The sequence below is a fragment of the Hylobates moloch genome, unplaced genomic scaffold (assembly GCF_009828535.3).
Source record: "Hylobates moloch isolate HMO894 unplaced genomic scaffold, HMol_V3 SCAFFOLD_15, whole genome shotgun sequence".
In the NCBI taxonomy this organism is placed as follows: Eukaryota; Metazoa; Chordata; class Mammalia; order Primates; family Hylobatidae; genus Hylobates; species Hylobates moloch.
This window is the reverse complement of record NW_026652290.1, coordinates 2,761,175-2,772,544: the sequence shown is the minus strand read 5'-3', so window position 1 is coordinate 2,772,544 and position 11,370 is coordinate 2,761,175. Positions and strand designations below refer to the sequence as shown.

At 54.8% G+C, this 11,370-nt stretch overlaps 1 protein-coding gene across 4 annotated transcripts; it reads right to left on the bottom strand.

Moving 5' to 3' along the window:
* Positions 1–286: 286 nt before the first annotated feature.
* On the bottom strand, positions 287–10,968 carry WBP2 (WW domain binding protein 2). Of its 4 annotated transcripts, XM_032178816.2 has the most exons (9): positions 10,793–10,968; positions 9,778–10,015; positions 6,116–6,224; positions 4,146–4,281; positions 3,086–3,178; positions 2,313–2,447; positions 2,008–2,130; positions 1,429–1,505; positions 287–1,309 (listed from the first exon to the last, which is right to left on the bottom strand). In XM_032178816.2, exons 2-9 carry the CDS (start codon positions 9,834–9,836, stop codon positions 1,256–1,258), a joined length of 786 nt encoding a protein of 261 aa, XP_032034707.1. In that variant the 5' UTR covers positions 9,837–10,015; positions 10,793–10,968; the 3' UTR covers positions 287–1,255. The 4 variants fall into 4 exon arrangements, with proteins under 4 accessions (XP_032034707.1, XP_058284818.1, XP_058284817.1 ...); XM_058428835.1 differs by lacking the exons at positions 9,778–10,015; positions 10,793–10,968 and adding an exon at positions 9,719–9,737; XM_058428834.1 differs by lacking the exons at positions 9,778–10,015; positions 10,793–10,968 and adding an exon at positions 9,179–9,219.
* Between the last annotated feature and the right edge of the window lie 402 nt (positions 10,969–11,370).

Here is an 11,370-nt window from a genome sequence, read left to right as displayed (position 1 = left end):
TCCACCTCTGTCCCAGCCAGGCTCTGGGGACTTGGTGGCGGAGGGACACAGCTGCTGAGCGACGACCGTAAGAACCGGCTCCAGAGGCCAGAGCTGTCTTGGGGACCAGACAGGCTGGGCCGTGAGAACGGGGATCCTCCGGTGGGAGGGAACCGTCCCGGAAGCCTCCATGGCCCTCGGTGGCCAGATGGCTCTCCTTCCAGAAAAGACCCCCGGGGCACCACACGCAGAGCCAGAAAGGGTCCAGTTATTTCATTTTTACTATTTCACATTTTCAGCAAACAAATCAAGGTGCAAACAGGGTTTATTTCACATTAATATATTAACTGGATTTTTTGTCAAATAAATAGGGAATTCTCTTTAAATAACTATCTCCTCACTTCATGGCCAGTCCAGGAACAAACAAGAGTGAATGTTAGCGCATCCAGGGGCACGAAGCTTAAGGGGAAGAAGCAGGCTTGGGGGCTGGTGGCAGGTCCCGGCCAGCACACAGGGTCAGGGGCCCTTGTTCCCGGCCCCACCCAGCAGCCACCAAGTGAACAGATATGCATTCTCTGGTTCCAGTCGGGAAGCTCCTTCTGGAGGGAAGTGAGAGGTGAGGGAAAGCAAATTCCAGAAACACCAGCAAAAGGCAGAAGGGCTTCCTCCCAGCCTCGGTGGCTCTGCCCCGACGCCACCCAAGCCCTGGAAGCTCATTTTACAGCTTCGAAAGTCACACAGGGTGGCAACAACATGACCCAGGACAGGGAAGGGAAGGAAGGGTGGCGGGGGCTGCAGCTGGACCCTGGCTGAGTGGAATGCGGGCGCGGTGGCCTTCTGAGACCAGCACAGACCAGCAGAGGGAATGTGAGCAGGGTCTGGCAGGGCCGGGGAAGACACCTGGCTGAAGTGGCTCATGAGGCTGAGTGTAGCAGTGGGTGCCAGACTGAGGGGGTTGGACTGCGGTGGAGGAGATGACCAGAGAGTCCCTTCGAGGGGAGAAGCTGAAAGTAGAACAGGGGATGCCCCGTGCTCCCAGGAGAGCCCCAGACGGTGAGGGAGGTATGCTGGGCAGCGTCGTGGGCTCCAGGCTGGCATGGGAAGCTCTCCCGAGGCCGAGGGCCCTAACGTCCCACAATGCTAGTTCCTGGTAATTGTTTATGATCAGACCTGGAGGGAGAACAAGGCGCCCCCTCCCCTCCCCAAGCCCCAGCGCGGCCTCGATGGGAGGGGTAGGGTAGAGAGATGAGGGTGGGAGGCAGGGAGGCAGGAGGGCCTACTGGGTCTTCTTATCTTCCGGTGGGTAGTAGGGAGGTGGCGGAGGCTGGCTCTAAAGAAGGGAGAAAGGGGAGATTTGTGTTAGAAGGTTTAAAACACGGCGCGGTCTTCCCCCGCGGCTCCCAGCATCTGCGGCTGCGGGGCTGCACCGGCACTGCCACGCCCTCTCACCGTGGGCATGTAGACGTTGTGAGGATTGCCCGGGTTGTAATAGGCGCTGGCGGCTGCTTCTGCGGCCTTGGCTTCGGCTGTGAGAGCAAACACACCCGGTGTCGGTGACAAGTTCTCCTCCCCCTGAGCTCAGCCAAGAGACCCCGGGCCCCCATGGCTCGGGGCAGCTGGTGCTGGGGATCCAGTTCCACCAATGAGAGCAGCAGGTGAGGTTTCCTGAGCACGTGCCACGCGCTGGCACGGTCCTTTCCAGGCCCATCGCATGTCTCACCTCATCTAATCCTTGAGCCAACCCCCCAGGTGCCACTGTGACCGACCAACTGAGTGTAGATGAGAGGATCAAGAGGCACACAGGGTGACCTTCCCCGCCCAGGGCACATGGGTAGCTAAGGGATGGGAGTGGGGCCAGAATCTCGATCCGCTCCACCAGGCCACAGCCCTGCTAGGCCCCTGGGGCAGTCCGGGGGTCATCCATCATCTGCGGCTCTCAGCAGTGTCTGGCCATTCTGAGGCTCTCTGTGTGACCTTGGGGAGGAGAGGGCTGGTCCTGAAGGGCTGCCAGCACCCAAGGGCCCTCACCTGCAGGAGTGGAAGGGACATCGGGGCCGCTGACTGGAGGTTCCATGGGCCCAGGGTAGGGCGGTGGTGGGGGCTGCACGTATCCCATGGCCCCGTCCATCATGGGAGGTCCTGGATAGAACTCTGCTCGGCGAGAGAGCAACAAGGACACGGTGAGCACCCGGCTGTGGCCCCCTCTGAGGGGGGGCCTCTCCATCTCCTTCGTTAGTCCTGAAGCAGCTCAAGGAATGAGGTCTCCCTGGCCTGGGGGGAGCCTGGGTAGGTGGGCTCATGAGGGGAGGGTGGGCAGCAAAGGACACACTCACCAGGCGGGGGTGGTGGATAGGGGTAGCCAGGAGGGCAGGGGTACATCCCATTGGCGACTGGTGGGGGATAGACATAGGCCCCGCTGGGCATGTAAGAGTAACCATAGGCTCCATTCGGGGCTTCACCTCTGGAGGCTACAAGTACAAGGGGAAAGAGAAATGAGCGTGGCCTGCCTTGGGGCGGGGAGAGCACGGCCCCGCTGCCTGCAGATGGGAGCTACTGGGTCTCGGGAATGTGCTCAGCAGGCATGCTCTGTCCATCCCACTCCACTCTCCACCCATCCTCGGGGGGCCACCTTGGTCAGGAATGAGAGAGGACGGGAGAGGTCAGAGCCAGGGGAAGGCAAGGGAGGTCAAGGACAAGGGTGGAGGGTGGACAGAGGCCGGGAGGGAGGCTCGGGGCTGGGGTAGGAGTGAGCTGGCGGAGGATGTTTGCTGGCCCATCCCTCGGTCATTTTCAATGGCTGCAGAACCGCAGTTTAATGGTTGGTTTAGTGTTTGTTTTATGAGGCCATAGTAAAGAGTCCTTGAGTCCAAACAGCTTTGTCAAAACGTCATCCACCTGCTCCAGGCAGGGAAATGCAGCCTCTGAGGTACAGGACAGAGCTGATGCCAATGACAGCTTTCCTTCCCAACTCCTAGGCCTGGTCAGCCTGGTGCCCAGACACTTACCTCTTGAGTTCTTGAAAAAACAAAACAAAAAGGAAAAAACTCAAACCAAACCCCTATATGTTCAGCGTGTCCTTAGCCCCTAATCTTCGGAGCCTGGATACCTTGAGATGCCACCTGGAGCATCCGCTGTCCGAACTCAATGGCGCCCCCTGCCGTGAAAGTCAACTTGTAGGAAGCAGAGCCTTCCCAGCCACCTGAGAGGGGAAGGACAGTGAATAAACAGCACAGGAAAAGAAAATTTATGCCCAAAGAGATGTCTGTCTTCCTCTCCAGGGCTTCATCCAACGCCCGGGAGGCCTGCGGGGGCTAGGCCTGCGCTGTGATGGGGACTTCCCGGTGCCACGGCTTCCAGCCTGCTGCCTGCATAGGAGCCGGCACTGCAGTCCAGCCTGGCCCTGCTGTACTCGCTTCCCTTCCCGCTTTGGAACAAGGGCCTCTCCTTCCTGGAACAAGCCTGTCCTCCCACCCCTGGCCCAATATGTACATGGGTGCTAAGGCCACCTTGGTTTGGTTTTAGAACCAACATCAAGGTTTCTCTCCGCCCCCAGTCAAGCACTCGGCAGCTTCACAGGAACAAGCCCACTCAGCCACAACTGACCTTAAAATTCAGAGTAGACCTCTCATCCTAAGGGGGCCCAAGGACAGACTCCGGCCCCTCTAGCCTGGCTTCTGCCCAAAGGGGGACCAAGGGCGCCGCAATAGCAAGGGCGGGCCTGGCTGGGTGTCAAGGGGAAGGCAAGTTCAATGCAGAGGGTTCTGGGGCCTGCCAAAAAGCCAGCCCCAAGGCAGGGTGACTGGCTTCACAGAGGCAGCTGCCTCTTCCTGGGTCTCATGAAAAGGCCCCTCTCAAGAACCTGATGCAGCTCCTTCCTGAGTGTAAAATTTGTATGCGCTCGCCAAGTCGCACTAAGCGTCTTGACTCAGTCTGCAGGCTTCTGCAGACTTCACGCTCTGAAAAGCTGATCTGAGCTGCCGTCTTTCATGCCAGCATTTTCCCCAGCTCTTGGCAATCAAACCCTACCAGCTGGCGGCCCAGAGCTGGGAAGAGGTCATGGCTAGGGCGATAAGGGTCTGAAGGGGACGCCCCCACGGCGGCAGTCAGAGGCTCCCAGGGCACCTCCCTGGAGGCCCCATCCGTGTCCTTGAGTTCTCATCACCTACCTCCCACTTCCGCCTTCACTGTTCCCTTGATGTAGTTTGCACCAAATACGGGCTGCTTGATCTCACAGTCTTTCATGAGATAAAATGGCATCATGAAGGACTGCATGGCATCCTTGCCCTTGGACAAAAAGATGACCTGCAGGGAGAGAGGGTGAGGCCATCAGTACTGGAAGCACAGCCCACGCTGCCATGCTTCCCGCCTGCTTCCTAGGAGTGACCAGTCTGCTCCCAGTGCCAGGGTACAGCAGCCCCACAGCTCTCTCTGTGCCAGACGCTCCTGGAGAGAGCTTTGGGAAGAGAAAAGGCTCACCACAGCCTGGAGAGACCGAGCTCACGTACACGGGAGAAAAACGTGCTGGTCACAGAATCTATGAGCAGGGCAGACTGCTTTGTCACTGACATGGTGGTGGGGAGGTGGTGGCGGTGTTGCCTAAGTGAAGGGGCCTACGAAGCTAGGGAAGGACAGGCAGAGGCAAGGCAGAGATGGGTTCCTGAAAGCAGGGGGGTCTCCAGCCTGAGCTCTCCAGAACTGACAATGATGGTGCAGCAGGTCGCTAGCTCCCATTGAGGGGGGCTATAAACAGCAACAAGAGCTCTCCCGGAGCCTGTGCCTGGAGAAACCCTTGGGTTTTCTTTTTTCTTTTCTTTTCTTTTTTTTTTTTGAGACGGAGTCTCGCTCTGCCGCCCTGGCTGGAGTGCAGTGGCACGATCTCGGCTCACTGCAAGCTCCGCCTCCCAGGTTCACGCCATTCTCCTGCCTCAGCCTCCAGAATAGCTGGGACTACAGGCACCCGCCACCACGCCCGGCTAATTTTTTGTAGTTTTAGTAGAGATGGGGTTTCACCGCGTTAGCCAGGATGGTCTCAATCTCCTGACCCCGTGATCTGCCCACCTCGGCCTCCCAAAGTGCTGGGATTACAAGCATGAGCCACCGTGCCCGGACCCAGCCAGGGTTTTAAACCCACGACTTTAATCTGTGACTGAAGATGCCAACTTGAGCCTCCAGAGATGGGGTTTTGAGACTCCCCTGTCTTTGCTAAGTCATGGAGATTAAAACTTGAAAATGTGCTCCTCTTCTTCCAGCTGTCCTTGAGTCTAAGTCTTTTTTTTTTTAGGCAGGGTCTCACTCTGTTGCCCAGGCTGGAGTGCAGTGGCATGATCCCAGCTCACTGCAGCCTCAACCTCTCCAGGCTCCAGTTATTCTCCACCTTAGCCTCTCGGGTAGCTGGGACTACAGGCATGTGCCACCACACCCAGCTAATTTTTATATTTTTTGTAGAGATGGGGTTTTGCCATGTTGACCAGGCTGGTCTCGAACTCCCGAGTTCAAGTGATCCGCCTGCCTTGGCCTCTCAAAGTGCTGGGATTACAGGCATGAGCCTCTGTGCCAGCCTGTCTTTGAGTCTAAATCTTGAGTGGCCACAGACAGCAATCCTTTTCCAAGAACATCCATTTGTTTTTCTCAACCTCTCAGAGTCCACGTGGGTAACTCTCGGGCAGGGCCCATTCTGCAGCCTGGCATTTGTCATTCTTCGGGGTGGTACCGGGCTCTCTGCCCAGTCCGGAGGCTGTGTCACGCAACTGTACCCTGTTTACTGGATTTCTCACTCAGGATATGCACAGGGCTTCATGGGCTACTCTCACAGAAAACAAAATATTAATAATAATAGTCTCTGGCCTCCAGGCCCAAGTCATGCCAGCGGCTGCATCCAACTCTATAGAGATTTTGCACCAGTGGCTCTGGAATTTACATGGGTTCACTGGCCAGTGGTCAGGTCAGTTACACAAACAGCCTGGTGGTTCTGGAATCCAGGAGCATATGACAGAGAAACAGGCAGAGTTAGGCTCTAACATGCACCAGGGTTCAGAGGCCACTTGACTCATGAGGCTGAGGCGGACCTGAGACTAAGACTCACGTCACCTCCAACAGTAACAAGCATCTCAACCAACTGTCCTGCTGTGCAACTCACCCGGTAAGGGGTAAGGTAGACGGTGCCTTTCTTGGTCCCTTTGAAGGCTTCTGGCACGTTCTTCATGTCATTGAATGTGAGTTCCACATGATCATAGGACATTAGGATGCTGTGATGAGAAAACAGGAAAAGCCTCGATGAGACAGTATGGAGACGCGATGTCACCCAGACACTGGGCCTTTCTCCCAAGCAGCTGCCCGGCACATCAGCTCTCATAACCTCTCAACAGTGCTGCATTAAAACCATTCATAGGGCCGGGTGCAGTGGCTCACACCTGTAATCCCAGCACTTTGGGAGGCCGAGGCGAGAGGATCACCCCTGGTCAGGAGTTTGAGACCAGCCTGGCCAACATGGTGAAACCCCATCTCTACTAAAAATACAAAAAAATTAGCCAGGCATTGTGGCGGGCACCTGTAATCCCAGCTACTCAGGAGGCTGAGGCGGGAGAATAGCTTGAACCCAGGAGGCAGAGGTTGCAGTGAGCTGAGATGGTACCATTGCACTCCAGCCTGGGCAACAAGAGAAAAGCTGTCTCAAAAACAAACAAACAAATAAAGCCATTCATAGGGCCAGGCGCGGTGGCCCACACCTGTAATCTCAGCACTTTGGGAGGCTGAGGTGGGTGAATCGCTTGAGCCTAGGAGTTTGAGACCAGCCTGGGGAACACGGCGAGACCCCATCTCTACAAAAAAACTAAAAACCAACAAAAAACCCATTAATATAGCCATGGAAGAAATGCGCAGGTTGGGGGTTCTATAAAATTTCCCAAACCCCGCTCATACAGCCCCCAAATGATCAACATGGTAGCCGAGCTACAGGACCCTGGAGAGGCTGTTGTACCTCAAGCAGGTTAGATAATCTGGCTTAACTCTTCCATTTTCTTTCTTTCTTTTTTTTTTTTTTTGAGACAGAGTCTTGCTCTGTCACCCAGGCTGGAGTGCAGTGGCACAATCTCGGCTCACTGCAAGCCCCACCTCCTGGGTTCACGCCATTCTCCCGCCTCAGCCTCCCAAGTAGCTGGGACTACAGGCACCCGCAACCACGACCGGATAATTTTTTGTATTTTTAGTAGAGACGGGGTTTCACCGTTAGCCAGGATGGTCTCGATCTCCTGACCTCATGATCCACCCGCCTCAGCCTCCCAAAGTGCAGGGATTACAGGCGTGAGCCACCGCACCTGGCCAACTCTTCTATTTTCTTTTAAGTCCTTGTGATAGATGTTCTGTTTTTGCTGGTTTGTTTTTCAAGCCTAATAAATACACGTCTAAGACATGACTATACAGATCATAATAAGACCTCCTTCAGGGTTCTTTTAAACCTGGGTTCTTAAGCTGGGTTTGCAGGAAAGTCCATGAACCCCTTGAGATGATCATGTACGTCATATGTGCATTTTTCTGGGAGGAGAGTCCACAGCTTTCATCATTGTCAAAGGAGTTCACAACTTGAAGAGTAACGTTCACTATTTTAATTATGATTTTTTTTTTTTTTTTGAGATGGAGTTTCATTCTTGTTGCCCAGGCTGCAGTGCAATAGCATGATCTCGGCTCACTGCAACCTCCACCTCCCGGGTTCAAGCGATTCTCCCGCCTCAGCCTCCTAAGTAGCTGGGATTACAGGCATGCGCCACCACGCCCGGCTAATTTTTTGTATTTAGTAGAGACAAGGTTTCACCATGTTGGTCAGGCGGGTTTCAAACTCCTGACCTCAAGTGATCCACCCACCTTGGCCTCCCAAAGTGCTGGGATTACAGGCGTGAACCACCATGCCCAGCCTAATTATCAAATTTTGAACACTGGACTTATACTTCAATTGTTATAGATACAACTTATTCAGACAGGAGGCTGAAACACTTTCTAAAACAAGGTACACCTTACTTAGCAGGAGTGAGCTCTAAGCCAGGTAGAAGGCCGAGCAGGATAGATACATTCTTGTCTCAGCAATTTCCACAGAGACAGAAAGGAAAACAGTCCCCAGAGATGTTGCCAAAATGGCACAAAAAGGTGGCCACGCCTGGGAACTGACTCACACACAGAGATGCAACAAAACAGTGTGAGGTGTCTCTGATTACGTGATAAAAAGGTTCACACGGTTCTGTTTGTCTTCGGCCTGCCCCCATATATCACAACTTTCTCTGACTGGGAGGGTAAGTGGGAAACAACTGATATAAGAAAAGAAAAGTGGCTGGGCACGGTGGCTCACTCCTGTAATCCCAATACTTTGGGAGGCTGAGGAGGGCGGATCATGAGGTCAGGAGTTCGAGACCAGCCTGGCCAACATGGTGAAACCCTGTCTCTACTAAAAATACAAAAAATTAGCTGGGTGTAGTGGCTGGTGCCTGTAATCCCAGCTACTGGGGAGGCTAAGGCAGGATAATCACTTGAACCCAGGAGGCAGAGGTTGCAGTGAGCTGAGATCGTACCACTGCACTCCAGCCTGGGTGACAGAGCAAGCCTCCATCTCAAAAAAAAAAAAAAAAAAAAAAAAAAAAGAAGAGAAGAGAAGTACCGCTCAGAGAAAAGAAGGATTTACCATCAACAGGCTGGGCCCATCAGACTCCGAGCGGGTAAGATAGAGGGAAAGTGAGCAAGCTGGGTCACTCTAGGCATTTTCCTCTGACTCATCAAACATTCCCAAGTCACAGGGCAGATGGATGCTGGCCTTAGCTGGGTACAGGGCTCTGACTCCACAATGTCTCCTTTGGGGACTCAGGTGCCTCCTAAGCTCCTTCTGCCTTCAAGAGGCAATTCAGGGTCAGCATAGTTCAACCCAGGGCTGGCTGGTCTGATTTTCAATACCCAAGGAACAAAAGGAGAGAGAGGCCATTTAAGGCTTCTCTTGGCAGAGATTGGAGGAGAGACAGGATGCAATGAGCAAGGGGTGGGGAGGATGGAGTGGAAAGAACCTTGAATCAAGAGACCTCTGCCCTCCGAGGTGACCCAAACCAACAGGCATTCAAGAGAGAGGCAAGGGAATGACTTTACGGACCCACACAGTGCCAGGAACCGTTAGACATCTGACAAACGTCATCTGTTTAATTTTACCTCTGGGACCTCAGTTTCTTACCCGGAACCTGAACAGTTCTGGAACATACTGGAAGCCTGTATGCTGGTGGTTAATCCTATTAACTTTGGAGTCAAGACTCCTTTCCTGGAATTACCATCTCCGTTACTTACAGAGTTGCGATCTCGGGCAAGTTACTTAACCTTTCTGCCCCCCACTTTCCCTACCTGTGAAATGTGGACAGTAGTAGATTGTACTGTACAGAATTTATTAAATAAGGTAGAAAAGGCGCAGAGCCTGACACGTAGTAACGTTGTAGACATCCAATAAGTGACAATTATTTTTGTTTGGGGCTCCTCCCAGCTACTGAAATCACAAGTCTGGGAAGGGGTTCAAGAATCACCCCTAGGCCCCACCGGTCGCCCCATACCAGGTCCCCATGCAGACGTCCCACCTCCGCCTCCCAGCTGATCACAACCTCCCGGGCCCTCCCCCAAGGCCCACCCACCTTCCTCCAACCCCGCCCCCAGCCGTTCCCCCCCCCAACCTCACTCCATCAGTGCTCCCTCTTCAGGGGCTTATTCCCCACCACCCACTGCCCACCGCCCACTTCCTCGACACCCGAACTTTGGTTCTCCAGGATCCTTCCGCAGTGTTTTCACCTCTCGGTGTTATTGACGATCACTCCGCCGCCCTCCGAGTGATTCTTGTTGAGCGCCATAGTCTCTCCGACAGGGGTCCCGAGACTCAAAACGCAGTGAGCTTGCGCCCCTCTTCGCCCCGCCCCTAGTGGCGTCTTCTTATTAGAGTTAGCCAATCACAGCTCGAGTGCGGAGGCTGGCTCAACCACCTGACCCGAACGTCACGTGGTAATAGTTTCCTTCTTCTTTCCAATTCCGCCTGCGTAACAAACAAGATGAAGACTACAATTCCCGAGGCCCCCGCAGCCTCGGCCTCGCCCTATGCTGGAGGAAGGATGCATTCTGGAACTTGTAGTCTCCTGGATCATAGGCCGGAATTGGCTCCACATTTTGCATAACCAATCGGCTTGTGCCATCCCCACTCCGCTCTTCAGCCGGACGGAAATAAACAGTTCCGCTCCTGGCAGGCGCGCGATATTGGGGACCCCGGGCGCGCGTTAAGGGCAGTCCCGCTGGCCGAATGCGACCTGGACATGGCGTGGGAGTGCCGAGCAGTCCCCTGGTGGATGGGGAGCTTTCGTTCACTCAGCAGACGTTTATGGGGCGCTTGTGTGACTCGGGCGTTTAGCTGAGCTAGAGGCCCCGGCTCTTGGGGACGCGGTGGGCTGGCGGCGTCGGATCACCCCGCCACCCATCTCACCACTCCCAGCGCTGAGCCCGGGGGGGGCGGGAGGAGTCCCGCATGGGGAGGGGAGGCCATGTGCCCCGCCTGGCTCCCACCACTTTCGCGGGCCGGCCGAGCGCCCCTCGCAGCCTCCTCTCCGGCCTCGCAGTGGCGCCGCTCCCCCCTTAGCGCCCAGCGGGGTCCCGGCCGGAAGATTGAAGGCTGAGTGGGACTGGGCACGGCACGAGACCGGCAGCCTGATAACTAGGACTGACAGAATAAGGCTGACTCCTGTCAGCTTGTGACCCAGACCTGGGCGTCCTCCACGGGGCAGCTGTCATTCCCTAACCGCCCCCCACCAAACCCCTGCACCTCCGAGCTGAATCCGTGAGGCGGAGAGACGGGGCCGCACTTCTCACGTGGTGGTTCCGGTAGTCGTTAATGTTAAGGAATTAGAGTTTGCTTTTCAGTAGACGGCTGCCTTCCTGACCGTGGTGGCCAACCTCTACATCCACCTGCTTGACTTCGCTTTCCAGGGAGGTCTCCTATGTGAAGAATCAAAGCTGCCTCACTAGAAAAGATCAGGAAACAGCAGCGTTCTGTGAGGTCCTGTGCAATACCAGGTTGGACCTTGCAGGACAAGTACAGTGGATTAAGGATGGTCATGATGAAATCTGCCCCAATGGTTAGATGTATTTTGGCGCCTGCAATCTCTGCAGTCTTTAAAAAGAATCAAGTCAGACTATGTGCTGATACGGAAAGATTGTCAAGGGTTATTAAGCACAGAATGCTGTATACATATAGTTCTATTTGTATAAAAAAAAGGATCTAGAGCCGGGCGAGGTGGCTCACGCCTGTAATCCTAGCACTTTGGGAGGCCGAGGCAGGCGGATCACGAGGTCAGGAGATCGAGACCATCCTGGCTAACACGGTGAAACCCCGTCTCTACT